This window comes from Nicotiana tabacum, chromosome 10, assembly GCF_000715075.1.
Source record: "Nicotiana tabacum cultivar K326 chromosome 10, ASM71507v2, whole genome shotgun sequence".
NCBI classification, from domain to species: domain Eukaryota; kingdom Viridiplantae; phylum Streptophyta; class Magnoliopsida; order Solanales; family Solanaceae; genus Nicotiana; species Nicotiana tabacum.
In genome coordinates this window covers 11,025,758-11,047,161 of record NC_134089.1, presented here as the reverse complement: position 1 = coordinate 11,047,161, position 21,404 = coordinate 11,025,758, and the positions used below count along the sequence as shown (strand labels likewise).

General features: G+C 39.6%; 1 protein-coding gene across 1 annotated transcript in view; it reads left to right on the top strand.

Annotated features, from left to right (window-relative positions):
• Positions 1 to 20,432, top strand: part of LOC107768284 (protein SHOOT GRAVITROPISM 6-like) — a 44,021-nt gene extending 23,589 nt beyond the window's left edge. Inside the window, 25 exon segments of the mRNA XM_016587397.2 lie at positions 62 to 143; positions 1,368 to 1,513; positions 1,695 to 1,775; positions 1,850 to 1,950; positions 3,663 to 3,901; positions 3,976 to 4,085; positions 4,204 to 4,332; positions 4,533 to 4,607; positions 4,683 to 4,816; positions 4,939 to 5,011; positions 5,183 to 5,314; positions 7,166 to 7,347; positions 7,433 to 7,555; positions 7,664 to 7,724; positions 7,821 to 7,916; positions 15,319 to 15,419; positions 15,763 to 15,868; positions 16,228 to 16,341; positions 16,421 to 16,495; positions 17,094 to 17,192; positions 18,297 to 18,368; positions 18,443 to 18,528; positions 18,601 to 18,694; positions 19,748 to 19,855; positions 19,945 to 20,432. Coding sequence (XP_016442883.1) covers positions 62 to 143; positions 1,368 to 1,513; positions 1,695 to 1,775; positions 1,850 to 1,950; positions 3,663 to 3,901; positions 3,976 to 4,085; positions 4,204 to 4,332; positions 4,533 to 4,607; positions 4,683 to 4,816; positions 4,939 to 5,011; positions 5,183 to 5,314; positions 7,166 to 7,347; positions 7,433 to 7,555; positions 7,664 to 7,724; positions 7,821 to 7,916; positions 15,319 to 15,419; positions 15,763 to 15,868; positions 16,228 to 16,341; positions 16,421 to 16,495; positions 17,094 to 17,192; positions 18,297 to 18,368; positions 18,443 to 18,528; positions 18,601 to 18,694; positions 19,748 to 19,855; positions 19,945 to 20,127 — 2,802 coding nt within the window. The 3' untranslated portion in view covers positions 20,128 to 20,432.
• The last annotated feature ends 972 nt before the right edge of the window (positions 20,433 to 21,404 follow it).

The following is a 21,404-nucleotide window of genomic DNA, read 5'->3' as shown; positions in this document are numbered from 1 at the left end:
ATTGCATAATCAGCTCTGGAATATAATTTTTCGAACTATATGGCTGCTGTATTCCTTACAGGGGACCAATGTGCTGTCACGACTTCTTCATGTCCGCCATCCTACAGCTAAGCAGGCTGTCATCACAGCGATTGATTTATTAGGTTTGTATGGATTCCAATTTTGCTGCGGTAATGGAATATGTTTTCCATATCAACAACTTTTCAGTTTCTTATATATTCTAGCTTGCATGTAGTCCATGTGGTTGTAAAACTTAGAACAATGAATAGATACTGGTCATCTTACCCAAAAGTTTGATAACACCAGGTATTATATTAAAATAAATTAGTGTCAAAGTGTTAAGAAATAAAATATTGGAAGTATGTTTTGAGTTCTGTTCTGTTATCATAGATTTCATTTTGTTCACCTTCTAGTAATATATTTTATTTTACAGAACAAGTTGTAAAATAGTTTTAACAATTAATAAAAGAAGTTGTATAACCTAGTTTTATTTTTCCGAGTAAGAAATGAGGAAGGCTTAAATAATTCTATCTATGCTTACAAAATTAACTTCAAATTTATTTGCTTATTCTTGATTAAATTTTTTCCTATATTCAATGTTAGTTTTCTAAAATGAAATACAAAAGTAGTTTTCTTGCATATATCACAAATTTAAAATATATGATTAACTAGTTCCTTTATTAACCAAGTCAATTAGGCAACTTCATTCTGGTAATAGAGAGTCTGTCACATCCACAAGAGTAAGTCCACCAATATTATACGGGAGGGAATATTGGGCCATTAAGGGCCAATACATCCACTAGATGAGTGTTGCAAAGAAGCGAATGCTAAGATGGATGTGCGGTCATACAAGATTGGGCAAGATTAAATATGACAAATAGATGTGTGGCCTAGAGGTCAATGAAGTGGGTTGAGAACCATGAGGTCTCGGGTTCAAATTCCAGCGGAGTGGAGGCAAAAATACCATGTGACTTCTTCCCATTTGTTGAATCCTTGGTGGACAAAGTTACCTGGTACCTGTGTTGGTGGGAGGTAGCAGGTCCCTCGTGGAATTAGTCTGGGTGCACACAAGCTGGTCCAGAAAAATATATTAAGGTGTTGCTGCTTCACCATGAGGATATGCATGTCATGATTCACCATGGTTATCCAAAAAAAATATATTATTCGCTTTGGAATTAAGGTGTTGCTGCTGCTGTTGCTGATGATTATCATTGCAGCAGCAATCATTTCCACATATTTGATGTAAATAAAAGTGAGCATGGTGTTGATTAAACTACAGGGTTTTTTGAGTGTATCATTGTGCTTTAGGTCAGGCAGTGATAAATGCAGCTGAAAGTGGTGCTTATGTGTGTATCATTGTGCTTTAGGTCAGGCAGTGATAAATGCAGCTGAAAGTGGTATATCATTCCCCCTGAAAAGAAGAGACCAGTTACTTGATTATATATTAACATTAATGGGCAGCGATGAGGGGGATGGATTTTCTGAATCCAGCACTGAGCATCTGCGCACTCAGGTTTGTGTATTGCCTATGATTTCTCTGCTCAATGCCATTTCACTTATCTTCATCAGGATAACCCACTTTTATGATATCAACAGATCGTATTGATATAATAAAACCAGACACCAAGATGGTGAATGGAATGTAAATTACTCTAATTTCCTCCTTGTTTTGGAAATTGGTTTTTGAATTGCAGTCGTTTGCTTTAAGTGCCTGCACTACTCTGGTTTCCGTAGAGCCAAAACTGACTACTGAAACAAGAAACCTTGTTATGAAGGTGATTGCGTTTAGCTTCATCCGTGAGGTGGTCGTGATTTGTTTGTCCTCTTAACATCATTTTTCACTTGGCAGGCCACAGTTGGATTTTTTGGCTTGCCTAATGAGCCTGCTGATGTTATCGACCCCCTTATTGGCAACCTGATTACTCTTCTATGTACAATACTCATTACAAGGTACTTCCCTCTCTGGTTAACTTGTCTTTTTAATTATTTTTTTTGGTTAAATTAAGCTATATTCTTATGTGTAGCAGCTGCTTAATTACTTATGGAGATAATCTCTTCACTTAATTATCAAACCAATCAGACTAATTCATGTTGCATATTCAATAAATGAAACTAGCTATAGTTGAATTGCCCCAAGAAAGTAACTTTTCTTACGAAATATTGCGAAAGTTACAAAAACGACTTTGAAGTCTAATTTAATCAATGCATTAACAAATAAAGAATACGGAGTTGTTTCTAAAGAAAAAAAGTGAATCATGCACAACGTACATAAATCTATTTTCGTTGGTTGTGCGGAAGACAATGACATGCATATCCTCGATTATATACTTGGCAACAGTACATTATGAGATTAAAATTACAACTTTTGGATGGTAAATATATTTGATACTCGTGATGACCGTTCGCCAATATTTGACAAGTACAGTCTAATTGATCCAATTGATAGAATATGGTAATACCAGTCTCGTACAGTTAAGATATGTTTGTATCTACAGAGAGGCCATACTGAATCCAAGTTCTCGTCCCTGCCACTTTGTAGCCTATGTATAGGTCTCTATCTGCTTAGAGGTTACACATGCTAAATCTGTTGTATCCCGAAAGCTGAACAATTGATGGGTTTTCTCACCCTCCAGTCTTTGGGGAATGGGGAAGGTTGCCACAGCATTGTTTCTACCTACTATCTTGACATTTTTGTCAAAGGAGTACTGCAGTTTCTTTTTAAAATAGCCAAAATTGAATCCTGCAGCTTTATTGTGAAATAAAACCGATTTTCTTTGCTATGGTGCTTTGATTAGCCATGAGATTCTGGCAATGGCAAAAATTAGTGTGAAGCTTAGGTGAGGCAAATTCTCTTGTTCCTAGTTGAATGAAGATATTTCTTATGAGCTTGATACACATAATTGAAGAAATCTACATCCTACGGTTCTTTTCATTTAAGTGTAACGTTCCTTTAAGCCCAGATCTTAAATACATCCTCTATCCCAATTTATGTAATGCACTTTTCTTTTTAGTCTGTCCCAAATAGAATGATATCTTTCTATATTTAGAAACAATTTAACTTTAAACTTCCCATTTTACGCCTAGTGAAATGATTTATAGCAACAAACTTGTTTTAGACCATAAGTTTCAAAAGTCTTTCTTTCTTGCTTAAACTCCGTTCTCAGTTAAAGTGCGTCACATAAAATGAGATAGAGGGAGTACTTTTTAGAAGATCAGAATCGTGAGTATATGTTCCCAGAATGAAAAATGAATAGCTTGAGCCTTTGGGAAAGGACAAACTTGCAGGTCGTGTCCGTCAAGTTGTCTAAACTGCCCATCAACTTTTTTAATATCTACAACTTTTCAGTTTAGATTGAAAATTGTGCTCATCAAAATGCAGAAGAAGGTTTGGAGAATTTTTAGAAAGCAGAGCTGCACGCTGTTATTCTGTAGAATGAGACGCGTATAAAGCTGTTCGGCAATAACTTCAATAGTGGAAGATTAGATAAGAAGATTTATCCATGATTATGTCTGTGTGTGTGAAACTTTCTTGCTGTGCTTGGATGGCTTCTTGGTACAGGACATGAATGTATGCATTAATTGCAGTCAAGTAGACCGCAGGCCATGCATTATGATTGGTTTTTTTCTCTCAACTGATGTTTCTGTTGCTTTCTCATAATTAGTGGAGAGGATGGAAGAAGTCGAGCAGAGCAATTATTGCACATATTGAGAAAGGTCGATCTGTATGTTTCCTCTTCTTTGGACTACCAGAGGAAAAGAGGGTGTCTTGCAGCTCATGAGCTACTTTTCAAGTTTCGGATGATCTGTATCAGTGGATACTGTGCACTAGGATGTCGGGGAACTTGCACCCACAGAGAGAAAACTGACCGTGCTTTACATCACACCTTATCTAATTTGCCTTGTAAGTGCCTTTCTTTTGCATAGATTTCATATTAGATTTTTTCTACTGACCTAATACTTTTTCCTTGATACCAGCTGCATTTGCTTTACCAAGCCGTGATGCTTTGCGCTTGGGAGAGCGTACAATGATGTATCTTCCACGATCTGTGGATACAAGTTCTGAAGTCCGAAAACTTTCTGTTCAGGCAAGCTTCGATATTTTCCAACGAATCTAAGTGGCCTATGTGATTGGCATGCATATTTTTTTTTCTTCTGTTTTTCGTTTCTTTGCATCTAACAGATTTGATGTTTTTCTTCTGGCAGATCCTTCATCTATATTTCAGTATATCTCTATCACTTCCAAGGCCTGCAAATTCTGGTTTCAGCAATGACATTGAATCATCCTATAGTGCTTTGTCTTCCCTTGAGGATGTTATAGCTATTCTACGAAGTGTGAGTTTTCCGAATGCTTCCTTTTGTTTTTTTCTTTTTCTTCTTTGTAAATCTTTGCCTGCTGAAAGAATAATAAAATGACAGAACAGTGTGATACCTAAGTATTTAATGAGAGCGCGCTGTAATACCTTAGTATTTTACTTCACTTTGCGTCTTCAGTGTATAAAGCTCTTTGCTTCTGAACTCATTCATATTTTCAGGATGCTTCAATTGATCCATCAGAGGTGTTTAACAGGGTTGTTTCTTCTGTTTGCATCTTGCTGACAAAGGATGAGGTATCATTTAGCTTGTTATAAAGTGCTGGCCAGTTACGTGTTCTCTGTAGGCTCATGTTATTCCAATATGTGCAGCTTGCTGCAGCTTTGCATGGTTGCTCAGGTGCTATATGTGACAAGATCAAGCAATCTGCAGAAGGTGCAATCCAAGCAGTTAATGAGTTTGTTACAAAGAGAGGGAATGCACTGAATGAGACAGATATTGCAAGGTATTCTCAGCCAAACCAATCTTAAACTAGCATTGATACTGACTGAAGTAGTTAATTCAACTTTTCTTCCGAGGATTGACAAGGTTTCTGTTTAACTTTGGTTTATATTTTTATGCCAACAGAACAACACAATCATTGCTCTCAGCAGTAATTCATGTGACTGAGAAGTATTTACGTCAGGAAGCTCTTGGTGCTGTATCTTTGCGGCAATTTCTTTTTAACCACTGAATAGAATATGTTTACACGTTATGGCTAGATTATCAATTTTTCCGATTCCCTTATTAGCCGATGCGCTATGTTTTCGTTGCATTTTTGTAGTGTTATAGTGTGTTGGTTGCCATCAATCTTTTCTTTAACTGTGAGAAGATATGTTCCCTTGCGGAGAACACAAGCTCAAGAATTGTTTTCAACGAAGTTTTAGCTGCTGCAAGAAAGGACATAGCCACAAAAGATATATCTAGATTACGGGGTGGGTGGCCAATACAGGATGCCTTCCATGTGAGTATCCTAATCTGTTGTCTGGTGGCATGTTTTTCATTCTTCAGATCTGCCTTGATGTGTGGTAGAATTAATCTGCAACGCGCCATAGAAAATAGTTGAAGCATCAATGATCAAGGAATGGAACTGGGTAGCAAATAGGAGGAACTATAAGTAAAGTACACAAAAAAGGGAGGAAATATTCAACAGAATGTAAGTAATAAAACTGAATATGAAGGACTAGTTACAAGATAGCCACATAGAAGTATGAAAAATAGTCTTCTCATACATCAACTTTTATGTTCTTGAAAAATTAAAGCACATTGACATACTCTGCATGATTAAGTAAACTGCAACTCGTTGAATCAGGTACTGAGGCTGGTTTTTATGTTGGTTCTAATGAATAAATGGAGGATCATTATTTCCATCCTTTAGCATATCCCTGGAACTAGTTTGGGATTAAGGCAGTTAACTGATTATATCATTCGCGCAGGAGCTGGTAGAATTGGCATTCGGATAGTCCTTGAATTGGTTCTTCTCATTGACAAATAGGTGATCAGTTTTTGTAACATTCAGTGTAAGAACAAGAAAATAATTCAATGTTGTGCAATTTCAAAAGGTGCTAAAGATCTTCACATGGCTTGATGAAATTACATCACTCAGTGAGGCTCCAAAATTTTACTAAACCTCTACCCAAAGAACATCCAAAAGACGAGTCATTTAGATTCAGGACCTCATATTTAATCTGGCGAGACACACAGAAGTACTTTATTGAACTGTGTATGTGAGATAAAAAGTACAGCAACTTATGTTGCTACCTCATTTCATTTAGGAAAGCTTATGTGGCCGGACAATTATTAAAAGATTTTGGGTTATTTTAGCCAAATGTATGATCAGAACCATTTTTAATGGTAGTTTTATGGTTAGATTATTATATGAGTATAATTGCATAGCTGGTCCTTAGGAATTCTGACTGGTAAAGGTCATGAACAAGGGTCGAAATGACCACCGTCTTCAAATAAAGTATTTTCTACGGTAGCACCATGAATGGCGCATAGCAAAATGAATCAATATGTTCTTATGCGTGGCCCTTTACTCTCTTTTATTTGAAGTGTTAACTGAAGTTAATTACTTTTAGAGGGAACTCCACACCTTGGAGCTTTCCCCTTTTTAGAAATGTATTGTTTTATAGTGTTTTGAGATTTACTCTTCCTAGCTTATGTTGCTTTTGATAAGAAATAAACCTTGGGCTTTACTCAACTCCAAAAGCTAGCTCAAGAGGTGAGGTTCACCCAAGACTATATACAGAGACCTTCCCATCCCTTTTTAGACAATGCGGGACATAATATGGAGGCCCGACATCGGGTAAACCAAGAGTTGGGATAGGTCGGGCTCTAGTACCATGATAAGAAATGGAACTTGGACCTAACTTAATCCCAAAAGTTAGCTCATGAGGTGAGGATTGCTCAGGCCTATATAAAGTGACCTTCCCACCCTCCACAGTCGATGTGGGACAAACTGATCAATTTAAAAATTCTTCTCTTCCTGCTTATATGTCATTGGGGAAATCCGAGATCCTCAATGATGTCAAACCTTTTGTTCATAACACTAATGACGAGAACCTATGCCATGAAAGAAAGAAGAATGCTAGAATAGGGGACAACAAAATCATCTTGGTTTTGCCCATATATCCTAAAACCTAAATTTTACATGATCATGCTTTACAAGAAACTTTATTATATGCTCCTTATTAAAAAGAAGCTTTAGTATAGGCTATATTATCCGACTTATTTCTCTTCTTCATCGATGTTCTAGTTTCATTTATCTGAGTTGAATTGCCACTAATTGCCAATTTCTACTTGTCTTGAATAGGTGTTCTCACAACATTCAGTACTTTCATTCACGTTTCTGGACCATGTTATGTCTGTCATCAATCAGATGCCTCCTCTTGAAGGGGATCTGTGTCACGATGAAAGTTCTGGGCATGCAGTTGATAGTATTGTAGACGATAATATTGCAAGAGCAGCTATTGTTGCTCTTACTGCTTTTTTTAGGTATTATTTCCAATTGCATTGTCTTTTTCCTTTTCTTTCCTGCTGAATTTGTTGCCCTATCATTTTTTTCCTTCCAATTCATCAGGGGTGGTGGTAAAGTTGGTAAAAAAGCAGTTGAGCAAAGTTATGCTTCTGTTCTTGCGACACTAACGCTTCACCTGGGCAGCTGTCATGGCTTAGCTAGTACTGGTGAACTAGAACCACTGCGGTAGTGTTCCAGAAAACTCACTTTTTATGCATGGTTATTAAAAATTTCAAAAGCATGTTATTTGATGTACCTATTACAGTTACCTCACCTGTTCCCTACTATATCTAGCGCTCTACTGGCTGCATTTCAAGCATTCTGTGAATGTGTTGGTGATCTGGAAATGGGAAAGGTGAAGATTTTTCAGACTACATTTTTGGAAATCTTCCTTAAATAATTGACCTTTTTAAAGATGGTTTTGATGATAAGGATTCTGTTGTATGATCAGATTCTTGCGCGAGATGGAGAGCAAAGTGAAAATGAGAAGTGGATCAACCTTATAAGAGATCTGTCTGGCTGCATTTCTATAAAAAGACCAAAAGAGGTAGGATATCTTGCACAAACACTGCTCTTGCTTCCTTCGTCCATTATTTGCTACTTCTATCTTCCTGTCTCCCTCTGCTCATAACTTTGTCAAGAATATGGATGCTATAATGATACTTAAGAAAAGAGAAAAAACTTGCTATGATGACAATATACCCACATTTTAATATTTGTTTACCCTTTTTTCCCTATTTTTCCTCCTGTCCCATTCCTTTTTCCTTTCACTTTTGTTTTTGTTTCTTTTGTCAAGGTGCATAGTTCTAGATAATTTTTTAAACTGAGAAAATAACTTTTTTTGAGGATCAAGTAATTTGTGGGTGTGGAAATAAATTGTTGAGTTTGGAAGGAAACTAACAATTTCTAATTCGTATACATCCTTGAAGAAGTTACCTGGTCAGGAGAGATTTCTGCCCTTATTTAACTCTTTCAAAATCATGTTTAAGTTCCAGAGATCCCCTTGTCATCTTTGCTAATTCTGTCGTCATAAATTTTGGTTGAGACTGGTGCGAAGAGATGGAAATAAACTGAAACCTAGATGGAAATATACTTGTGTAGTTTTACAGTTTACGTTCCTACAACCCAGATCAGTGAGAACTTCCTTTATAGCTGTGCATCTAGAGTTTGTCACTATTATTGATCCTTTTAATAAACTGAAAACCATGCAATGCTACTAGAAACTGTTGGCTTTGTGAAAAAAGCCAAGTGAAAAGCAGATAGGAACTTGGGAACATGGAGACTTAAGAGAAAAGATTTTCTCGAGAAGATGAAGAGATGGAAGGGTGAAGCAAGTAATAATAACTGCAAAGATTCTAAATAAGCAAGAATCCTAAAATATAAAGGACCTAACATCAAAATTCTAAAGACTGTTTGAATGATGACCCCAAAGTACTATTGATTCATTTAGAGAAAAGGACAGAAGGGGCCCTTATGTTTGGGGTTAGGTTTAAAATAGTTCCTTAGATATACTCCTGAGCAGTTTTAGTCCTGTATGCTTGCCAAAAGTTTTATCACTTTTGGTCTTCTTCAAATATTTAACAAACTCTGGCCGTTAGATTTAACGGGAACTATGAACAAAAAAAGGTTTAACCAAAAACACCGGAAAAGCCCCGTCAAACCCTAGAAACTGGAACACCCAAAGCTACATTGGACACCAGAACACCTCAACCAATGGCAACAGACGCTAGAAATAGACTTAAATTAGCCAAAACTGCAACTCCAAATGTGAGTTGTCGTTAAATCTTTTTACTTTCACAGTTATATCTAATAACTGGAGTTTGTTAAATATTTGATGGAGACCAAACATGCTTACTGTTACGCGGCGCCTTCCTGAGATTCCTTGGAAGGGCGACGTAAGGCTAAACAACTGATGTCAGTGCAGTTACTGTCCGTCAACTGAAGTCCCCTTCGTACGCTAGACTAGATTGTCAGTGCCGTACGGGAAAGCCAATGTCAAGAGCAATTGAGAGAACAGAAATGAGGATTGAGAATGAAAGAAAACTTGATTGCATTAATGAAAGCTATTACAGAAAGGCAACGCGGTGTCGAGGGGGAGAGACACCAGTACAGAGAATTGTTTGCTTGCTAGAAAGTTTGATTGCTTGATCCCCCTAATAATACTTAAAAAAAATAAACCAAAGCTACAAGACTAGACTTGATTAAGCTAGAGAAACATAATGGAAGTACATGGAATAAAACTACTCTATATTTACAGTGAAAAAGACTTAGTTTTCTACAAGGCAGAAATAGGTCCGTTGTCAGCAGCATAGTCTTTGGCATCAGGGTCTGCGTGCGCGGTGCTGTTGGCATCCGCCTGCGGTTGGGCGCTGGCGAGGGATATCGGTGGGGCGACAGAGGCACATGCGCGCTTGTCGCTTGGCGCGGCCAAGACCACGTGGCCATCCGTGGCGCTAGGCATTGGGAGGCTTGCTAGGACGCCAAGGGGCGCGCCCAAGGGGTCACGGGGCACGGCTGGAAAGCCGCCCATGACATTCTCCCCCACCTGAGTTGGCGACGTCCTCGGCGCCTTACTTGCAAGATAATCTTCAATTAGGCTCTTGTAGGCTTTGAGGTTTATTCTCCTCTCCCAAGTGTTCTCCTCTGCATCACAGCCCTGTCATTTCACTAAGAACTCTTGGTGATCTTTCCTTGAGGCATGAATCACTCTATCATCAAGGATAGCTTCAATATGCCTTTTCCCGGTTGAATTGGGCCCTCGAATATTGGGTATTGTGAGCTGGCTCCGTGAAGGATCCTCCGTGTCTTCCCGAAAAGGTTTCAGGAGGCTGACATGGAAGACAGGATGAATTTTCCACCAAGCTGGGCTATCCACCCGGTATGCAACTTTCCCAATGCGCCTTTCAATGGACAAGGGTCCAATGTATTTTTGCAATAGGCGAGGGTCATGGACCCCCGCAAATAAGTAACGCTTTGGAATTTTGACCATCACTTTGTCTCCTACTTGGTATTCAACAAAGCGACGATTCTGATCAGCATGCCTCTTCATCCGCTTTTGAGCCTTGACAAGATAGCTCCACACTATCTCCAAATTTCGCTTCCACTCTTTTGAGAAGCTAGCAGCTCGAGGAGATTTAGACATATTTGGTGCATTGACTGTGTGTGGGAGTAGCGGTTGCTGTCCGGTAACAATTTCAAAAGCGCTTTTGTTTGTACTAGAGCTCTTTTGTGAATTGAAACACAGTTGAGCAGCATCCAGAAGCTTCACCCAATTCTTCTACGATCCGGTTACAAAGTGACGGAGATATTCCTCCAACATACCATTGAACCGCTCCGTCTGGCCATCAGATTGCGGATGAAAACTTGAGCTGTGACTCAGCTTTGACCCAAGGCACTTAAAGAGTTGGGTCTAAAAGTTACTAGTGAAGCGTGAGTCACGATCACTAACAATGTCTTTGGGCAGGCCCCAATATTTGACGACATGAGAGAAGAAGAGTCGAGCTGTATCTTCTGCTGATATATATTGTGGGGCAGCAATAAAGGTAGCATACTTGGAAAACCGATCTACCACAACCAAGATAGTTGTTAGATCTCCGACCTTGGGCAATCTGGTGATGAAATCCAGGGAAACGCTTTCCCAAGGTCTCTTTGGGACAGCTAGTGGTTCCAAGAGTCCCGCTTGTGTTAAGCGGTCCGACTTGTCCTTCTGGCATACTAGACAAGTCTTCACATATTGAGCAACGTCATCGGCCATTTGAGGCCAATAATATGCACGGCGAAGTAACGCCATGGTGCGTTCCTCACCAGGATGGCCACCCACAGAGTATCATGACATTCAGCCAAAAGAGTCCTTCGCAGATCTCCTCCTTTAGGAACATAAAGTCGGTTCCCTTTCACTTTCAGAAAACCATCTTCCATGTAGAACTGGCGAGTCTTGCCCTGTCCTACCAAATCAACCAAATACTGTGCAGCAGGATCCTTGATGAGTAAATCCTGTATCTGGTCCTTGATGGAGGTGGCTACTTCGCTCCCCCTTAGGGTGGTGAGTAGGCACACCGATGCTAGATCAGCTCTCCGACTGAGCGCATCAGCAACATGATTGGTTTTCCCACTTCGGTACTCCAGGTTGAAGTGGAATTCAGCTAAGAGTTCCTGCCACCTGGCCTGTCGATCATTCAACTTCGGCTGGGTCATGAAATGGCTAACAGCTGTGTTGTCTGTCTTGACCACAAACGGGGTCCCCAGCAGATAGTGCCTCCAAAGGCGCAAACAGTGGACGACAGCCAATAATTCTTTCTCATGGGCGGCATAGCGCCGCTCTGCATCTTTCAGCTTCCGACTCTCGTACGCTACAGGATGCCCTTCTTGTAGCAAGACTCCATCGAGGGCATAGTCAGATGCATTTGTTTGTACTTCGAATGGCTTGGCCAGATCAGGAAGGGCCAAGACGGGGCTACTAGACATAGCCGCTTTCAATGCGTTGAAGGCCTCCGCTCGCTTGGGTCCCATTCCCAAGGCGTGACCTTCTTGAGGAGTTCTGTCAATGGTACTACAATGAGGGAGTAGTTTTTCACAAATCGCCGATAGAAATTGCATAGACCAAGGAACGCCCTCAAGGCGTGGATATCCTTAGGCGGCGACCAATCTGTGATTGCCTGAATCTTCTGCTGGTCCATCTTGATCCGCCCTTCCTCGATGACATGTCCGAGGAAGTCAATTTGCTTTTGAGCAAATGAGCACTTAGATAGCTTCGCATATAGTTCATGCTCCCGCAATCGAGCTAGGACCTTCCGCAAGTGCATCAGGTGTTCCTCTAATGTTTGGCTATATACCACAATTTCATCCAAGTAGACGACCACGAATTCATCAATGTACTCTCGGAAGGCTTGGTTCATCAAAGTGCAAAACGTAGCTGGGGCGTTAGTCAAGCCGAATGGCATAACCAGGAAATCGTATGACCCATATCTTGTCACACAGGCCATCTTGTGCTCATCACCCTCTGCAATCCGAACTTGCCAATAACCTGTCTTCAGGTCTATTTTGGTGAACCTTGTCGCACCACCCAGTCTATCGAATAAGTCTGCCATTAGCTGAATAGGGTACTTGTTCTTCACAGTAATTTTGTTTAGAGCCCGATAGTCCACACAGAGTCGTAGACTGCCATCATGTTTCTTTTGGAATAGCACAGGGGACCCGTATGGGGATTTGGAGGGCACGATGATCCCTGTGTCTAGCATTTCCGTCAATTGTCTCCGAAGCTCGGTGAGTTTAGGTTGTGACCTTCTGTAAGGCGCCCGGGCGGGTGGCTTCGCGCCCGATACCAGCTCAATTTCATAGTCCACAATGTACCTAGGTTGTAGTCGCTTTGGCATGTCTTGTGGCATGACATCTTCAAACTCTAGTAGTAGCTCCTTCACGGGCTCAGGAATGGGACCCGAGGAGCGTTCTACATCTTCAATGCAGAGGGTTGCCAGGAACGTAGGTTCATGTCTTTTGACCCCCTTCTTCAACTGCAAGGCCGAGATGTTTTCAACGGCCATCTTCATGGGCATGCACGGGATAATGCAGGGCTTGGTCCCGTTTGCTCCCATCATCAGTCACATGTCAGCATATGGTACATGCATGGTGTTGGTTTGCCTCAGGAATTCCAATCCAACTATCAACTCGAAGTCATCTATGATCACCACGCGCAGGTTGAATTTTCCTTCGTAAGGGCCAAGCTTCACAGGTACTTCTTTGGCTATCCCACCCACTGGCTGAGGAGGTGAGTTGATAGCTTTGACACTACATCTGCCCTTTCCTACAACTAGACCAAGGCGCTCCACCTGGGTCGAGGCTAAGTAGTTGTGGGTAGCACCCGTGTCTATCATCGCCCGAATGGGCTTGCCATTTACCTTCATCTCAACGAACATTAAAGTCCTCTCTTGTTTAGGAGGATTCTTCTTATCCGCCTTCTTTTTCCCTTTCTTGGTGCTTGGGCAAGGGTCCTTCTTCTTACGGATGCCAGCACTGGTTCCCGCTAAGGCCTCAGAAATGGAGCTAACAATTGCATTGAAGGCACCTACTGGCTCGGTCTGGTCTGCATCATCTATGTCATCTGTCCCATCATCAAAGGCTTGATGGGCGTTCATCTGTGCATGTGGACACTCATTATTCCAATGTGGTCCGCCGCAATGACGACATCCCGAAGGAGGCTTTCTCCCCCGGTCATTGTTGTTTGACGCAGCACTATTACTGCCTGAGGAGGGAGCCTTAGATTTGGTTGCACTCCGATCTCCCCTACTTCTGCTAGAGCCACCATTGCTAGGTTGGCCCCCTTTGACTCCCGCTCGGACAGGCGGCTGAGGCCGATCCTTCCGAGCTTCCACTTGATAGTCCCCAAGGCATTCAGCTGCTTGGATCGCCTTGGGTAGGGTATCTACCCTTTGTCTTTGCAGTTCCATGCGGGCATAAGGTTTCAACCCTTCTAGGAAGGTGAAGAGCTTGTCTTTGTCCCCCATGTCACGTATGTTTAGCATGAGCGCGGAGAATTCCCGCACGTAATCCCGCACTGACTTGGTCTGGCGGAGCTTCCGTAGCTTCCTCCTTGCATTGTATTCCACATTTTCGGGGAAAAACTGTAGACGTATGGCTGCCTTCAGTTCTGCCCATGTCTCGAGAGCATCTTCACCGGCCTTGATGGCTTCGTACTTCACCCGCCACCAGAGTTTAGCATCACCCTGAAGATACATGGCAGCAGTTGCTACCTTTTTAGCTTCTTCTAGGCCTCCAACAGCATCAAAGTACTCTTTGATGTCAAAGATGAAATTTTCCACCATGGTCAGAAATGGTGGTAATGGCAATGCGTTCCCTCGTCCGATGTCGAGCCTAGGCTCTGATACCAACTGTTACGCGGCGCCTTCCTGAGATTCCTTGTAAGGGCGACGTAAGGCTAAGCAACTGATGTCAGTGCAGTTACTGTCCGCCAACTGAAGTCCCCTCCGTACGCTAGACTAGATTGTCAGTGCCGTACGGGAAAACCAATGTCAAGAGCAATTGAGAGAACAGAAATGAGGATTGAGAATGAAAGAAAACTTGATTGCATTAATGAAAGCTATTACAGAAAGGCAACGCGGTGTCGAGGGGGAGAGACACTAGTACAGAGAATTGTTTGCTTGCTAGAAAGTTTGATTGCTTGATCCCCCTAATAATACTTAAAAAAAATAAACCAAAGCTACAAGACTAGACTTGATTAAGCTAGAGAAACATAATGGAAGTACATGGAATAAAACTACTCTATATTTACAGTGAAAAAGACTTAGTTTTCTACAAGGCAGAAATAGGTCCGTTGTCAGCAGCATAGTCTTTGGCATCAGGGTCTGCGTGCGCGGTGCTGTTGGCATCCGCCTGCGGTTGGGCGCTGGCGAGGGATATCGGTGGGGCGACAAAGGCACATGCGCGCTTGTCACTTGGCGCGGCCAAGACCACGGGGCCGTCCGTGGCGCTAGGCATTGGGAGGCTTGCTAGGACGCCACGGGGCGCGCCCAAGGGGTCATGGGGCACGGCTGGAAAGCCGCCCATGACATTACTTTTGACAAACTTAAAGGATTAAAACTGCTCAAGGAAATATTTAGGGGACTACTTTAGACCTATCCCCAAGGATAAGGGGCCATTTCGTCATGTTCCCGATTCATTTACTAGTATTTACACCATATAAAAAACGAAAGTGGATAAGAAAGAAAGAATCCTAAAATGTAAAGGACCTTAACATCAAAGCCAGATGATGCTCTATGACAATATCCAGATTTCATCTTAAGCTGTTGTCCATCTAAGTCATGCCTCCATATCGGGTCCAAAAGCTCAAGGGGACTGCCAGTTTTCTTGTTATGTCAAGTGTACTTGTAGATATTTATTTCCTTGATTAAATTTGTGTGAGAAATTTGAAAATCTCACTAGGAGTATTTTATCAGGTCCCAGACATATGTTTGATACTGAGCAATGCACTGGATCGATCTTTAAGATTTCAAAGAGAATCAGCTGCTGCAGCTTTGTCGGAGTTCTTACGCTATAGGTATGTGAAATTTCTGACTGCTCTATCAATTATTAGATGATGTTTGAAGTTGGATTCAAAATTTAACAATGTTATAAAATGTGGGGCACATCTGAGCTTACTAGTTGAGTTAGAGGCAACTTGTGTATGTCCGTTCTCCCTACTCAGTCGATGAATCATAATGAACTATGTTGAAGGCACCTAGCATGTGCTGGTAAAAACAAGTAAATAGAAAGCTTTGTAAGCTTACAGTCTTCAAGAGTGTTATGTGGTAGTTTACACTGTGATAGTAATGTTTATATTGATGTTCTCAAATCCTACTCTTCTCCTAAGCTTCCTAAGGTGTGGATGCAAATTTATGCAGTGACGGCTTTGGTCCCCTATTAGAGCAGATGGTGCAAGCACTTTGCCGGCATGTATCAGATGATTCTCCTACTGTTAGGCGCCTTTGTCTAAGAGGGCTTGTCCAGGTATTCCTGGCCATACAGTGTTCTTTTTTCTTTTTCTTTTCTCTGGGCCATGAGGAGGGATGACAAATTTTCCTGGATGATTTTTTTTTCTTTTTTGATTTAATCAGTGAGGAGTCAATCTGGTTCAGTTTGATTTCATTGGTTAAATAATATTATGGCATCACTTCGGAGATACTCCTTTAGTTCATCTTTTTCTTCCCTCTGTTTTTCCCTTTGCTTTGACTACATGCATGTTTTAATTTCTTCTCCCAAAAGAACGTGAAATTTTTAAGATGAACTAGTAAAACACCACCGTAATCATTGCGGGACGACTTCTTTCACTTTCGGGTTGAGGCTCATTTCACATGCTGGTCTTGCAGATGCCATCTATCCATGTTCTCCAGTATACTACTCAAATCCTAGGTGTGATATTAGCTTTGCTCGATGATTCAGATGAGTCAGTTCAATTAACTGCAGTCTCATGTTTGCTGATGGTAAAACTTGCTCCGTCTTTGTTATCTTTTTTGTTTTACTTTCACATGAATGTTTTTGTGCTCATATTCCACGATGTAGGTTCTTGAGTCTTCATCCAGGGATGCCGTAGAACCTGTTCTCCTGAACCTTTCCATACGGCTTCGAAATCTGCAAGTAAGTTGATTGACTCTCGGGGTTTACCTCTCTTCAACTTTGGATTTTCTGGTGCCATTCTAATAGCTTGAAATATGTTAATTACTGTATTAGTCCGATTGTGCCACATTCTAAATTATTAATTACAGGGTGCCATTGTGTTAGAAAGAATTTTATATCATGACAGTGTCTAACACAACTCTGTTTGGACATCCCAGGGTGATATGTGTTTTGATTTAATCACAATATTTTGCATTATTTGTCAGCTTTCAAGACATCTCTCATGATACAAGTTGTACTTTTTTATATTGTACCCCTTGTTAAGTGCATGTGCAAGTTTTTAAGTCTCTGAGTGACACCAATATAATGTACTGTGCTGTTGTTGCCATTATTGTGGTCTAAGTTCTATAAGAGCTGAAATAATTTAGTTTTGCACGAACTCAATGGTAGGTTTTATAATTTGTCTCTGATTACTAGTGCATATCATTGTGTTATTATCTCTTGGGAAAGAAGCACATTGTTTCATCATTATCTTCTAAACTGTGGATTACTAGAAATATTAGCAAGTGCATGTTGAGATGGTCATAATGTACAGCTCTAATTGCTTATCTCATGAAAGGCGTGCATGAATGAGAAGATCCGAGCCAATGCATATGCTGCATTTGGAGCACTGAGCACCTATGGAACTGGGCCTCAACGAGACTCATTTCTTGAGCAGGTATCTTGTTTCTCATCAACTATTTGTCACCGCCTAAATTTGATTTAATATCTTTCTCTTTAGTACATAGTTTTAGATATTCTTCTAAATTTTATCAATTTTGATTGCATCATAAGGTCCTATATCCAACATACACAAGTCAAGAATGGTCTGAGACTTTGATGTTTTGTTTGTGTTGGCTTTATCATATTTGGATGAGCGCGTGTAAAGGAGTTAATTGTCCAAAATTATGTCTGTTCTTCTTCATCAAATGATCAATGTTTATTTTATTGACAATACAATTCATTTCTTACATGAAAAATAAGGGGCAATTAAATTTGGTAGTTATGTAGCTGAATTGGCCAAGTCAATCATGCTGCCATTTCTTTATAAAATGCATTCACTTTCCACCAATAGCAGCTGCTCCTTATGTATATTTATTGAATCATGAAATTACTAGATGTATTTCTATTTTATGCTGGATCTCTTTGATTCAATATCTTCAATCTATTGTCTTAGGCTGGGATTGCCCATTTTGTGGATATGCCTGATGTTTTGCACAATGCGAAACCATTATAAAGAAATACTGTGACTAGCAATGCTGTGATAAACTTTTTCCCTTATAGATATTCTACCACTTTACATTTTTCCTGAGCTTGAGTTAAACTTGTTTCTCTGAGGAGCATAATCCAGGCTACGCTTTGCTGTTAATGGGTCTGTTAATTTCAGTGTTATCATCATGGCATCATTTGTTTGGATGACGTCATTTTTACTTTCCCCCCTGAGGCCTCAGTCAGCAGTGAAAATATTTTGTTTTACGGTCCACATTTCTTTATCAGTTCACTGTTAATCTGAAGGATCTCATGCTTCTTTTTTCTGCCATCCATCATTAGACTTTACTTGGTTAAAAAAGAGTAATGAATGTATCCTTCTATCCGCATCCTCTTTGGTCATGTATTATTTATGAATGGGCTATGATTTAACTGAGCTTACATTTTTGTTAGAGGTATGCTGAGTAAAAGTATGTTAATTTTCACTTCACCATTTGGATAATCAATTTCTTGTCTGTTTCCTTCCTTTCATTGAACTTTATCAAGAAATGATTTTCACTTTTTTACTCGTCAGTTTCATGCTGCTTTCCCACGGATGGTTCTACATCTTCATGAGGATGATCTTAGTGTGAGACAAGCTTGCCGAGTAAGTTTAAACTGCCAATTTGTCTTTTTTACGTTGTTCAGGATGTGAAATGAGTTAACTTTTCAACATGCCAGAGCACTTTGAAATGCGTTGCTCCCTTGATGGAAATTGATGGAATAAATGCTCTTTTGAACACTCATTGGTTTAGTTCGGACCACCGGTATGTATCCATCGATTTGAGTAGTCCTTAATTTATTTATAAGAAATGGTGTTAAGTTCCCTTTATTTATAGAAGCGACTATGAAGACTTTCTCCGAGAGCTTGCAAGGCAACTAACTCAACATCTTGCTGCCCGAGTTGATACGTACATGGCATCAATAATACAGGTCCATGTTGTTCCTTTTTTAATCTTTCATTAAGAGAAGAACTATTGAATATATACTTGTCTTTGTGTTGAAAATGCCATTAAGTTTAGCTCTATGATGAGTCGGTACAAGAAAAAATTGTAATCTCCTACCGTTCAAAGGTAAATGCAGCTTCCTTTTGTTGCATGATCCATAATTATGTCTTTACTTGTAGAGAATATATACACCGTAGTCGAATCAAACCGAAACATGTAAAATTGCCAAGACGAAGTTGTGAAATTTTGGGATGAATGTTTTCTCATTGCATACTAAAATAGCTGTCAAATTTTGATGTTCATGCCGTGTGCTTGATTCGTCCATGCAGAAACATATAATGGGAAGCAAAAGATGAGGTTGTCTATGTAAAACCAAGCTAGAGAATGGCGAAGTAAGAAGATTTAGGCATTTAGCATGTATTGCAACCCATAATGTTGTTGTCATAGAGATATACCATTTTTGGCATATCTGAGTAGCAAATAAAAAATCAAAGATGAATAAATTTCCTTTAATTTGTCTCCTACAAATTTTACTAGGCAATCAATGCCTAGGGATTGATTGCAATTCTCCTTGAAGGGTTTGACTGGGGGAGAAAGGTGAACTAAGTTAATAATTCTGAAGCTTCCTTCTGTGTATTGAATACTCTAAGGCTGCCCTATCTCAGAGATGAGTGAAGCTATGCATCTGTAGAGTGTGGATGCTGCAGTTGCATCTTAATTCTAGCATGGTTAGCTCTGTTGCTGATAATATGATACTATTTAATACATTTTCTGAGGAAAAAACTTGATATATTGGTGTAAGAAAGTTTATGGGATTGCTGTAAGGACAGTCACAGATTTATTTTGGTGGAGCTTTTCTCTCTTTGTTGATGTACTTGCTAATAGGAGTCGACTTGAGTACCGTGTCACTAGAATAGTTGAAAACTGTGAGACCAAGTAAATTTTATAGCCTTTTCTAAAGGTAAACTGGAGATGAATTGCTTTCTATAGCCTCCTCTAAACTCGGAAAATAACTTGGTAAAAAATTTCTGGTATACAGGCATTTGATGCTCCTTGGCCAGTTGTCCAGGCAAATGCTGTTTATTTATGTAGCAGCGTGCTTTCTCTCTCCGACGACAAGCACATATCAGCTCTCTTCTACAATCAGGTTCATTTCATATCACCGTTTCCCTGTCTGATTTTAATAAAGGATCCTTATATGTTCTAATTTTTTTTTTGGGATCTGCACTCTTTTAGGTTTTCGATATGTTAGTTGGCAAAATGAGTCGTTCAACGGATGCAATTGTTAGAGCAACTTGTTCTTCAGCCCTAGGCTTGTTGCTCAAATCATCCAATGCAAGCTCTTGGAAGGACGTTCGACTTGATCGAGTTGATTCATCGCATAGGGGCCATGAACCAGAATCCGCTAGGAGATTATGATGTTGCAATTAGTGTAACCTACAGCGTCTACATGAAAGCAGGAAACTCTCACGTTAGATCTTCAAGTTCCAAGAACACTTATGGGGTTTCAAAGTGTATAGTTTCCCACAATATTTTTTCTTGTCTGTAAGCCTCTATTTTTTGTGTGTATATTAGGGTTGTATAAAAGGTTTGGCTTCTTGTTGTATCTGTGTAAAATAGTGCCCCTTGTGTTTGTACATCCTTGTAAGGTGATTCTCTCAACATCTTATGTAACATTTAATTCTATTTATGTGAAATTTTGGAACTAGGGGCAGTTTCTGAAGTTATTTGTCCGAGCAATGTTTTTCGAAGCCATCAAACTTCCAACCCGTTTGGACATAAGAAATTTTTTCCTTTTTTCAAAAAATTCACTTTTTTTCAAAATCAATGTTTGTTCATAATTTTTTTTTATTTTCATTTGAAGATGCATTTTGGAAATTTGAAAAATTTTAAAAAGTTGTTTTTTAAAATTTTTATAAAAATTACTCACAAAACTTCAAAAACAATCCAAAATTATATTTATGTCCAAACACAATTTTAAATTTCAAATACCATTTTCACTTGAATTTTTCATTTTTCTTTTTTACCTTTTTTTGGAATTTCACAATTCTTATGTCCAAACGCGCACTTCATCTGTTGTTTTTTCTGCAATTGCTTCGCCATTCTCTTTGGTTGAACATTTCTAATATTTGGATTTAATTTATATGCATTGACAACGGGAAGAATTTTTACACCAAGCATACATAAAAACCTTCGATCATTCACCAATCGGGCATTTCTAATTGGAAAAGATTAAACACAAAATCTGCGGTAACATCTCAAGGGGATTTCTAATGAAACATGTAGGAATGACAGGTAGTACTATTTTTGTTGTTGTTCAATCTCATTTCAATGAAGCTTGAGGACTCTCAGGTTTTTATGATTTTCTCGTATATTTATATTTCTTCCGTGTTAATTTGTTTGAACCTATTTGACTGGGTATGAAATTTAAGGAAAAAAAAAAAGACTTTTGGAACTTGTGGTCTAAAATAATTCATAAATATTTGTGTAGCTATAAAGGTAAAAGGAAAACTTTAAAGTTAAACTGTTTCCAAATTTAGGAAGGGTTCATTCTTTTTGAAGGTGACTAAAAAGGAAATATGTTCATTCATTTTGAAACGGATGAAGAATATATTGTCCCCTTCTACGACTATTTAGATTTCATATCTGGTTCTTCAATCTTAGTTATGGTACCGTCATAAAATTTTATTATGATA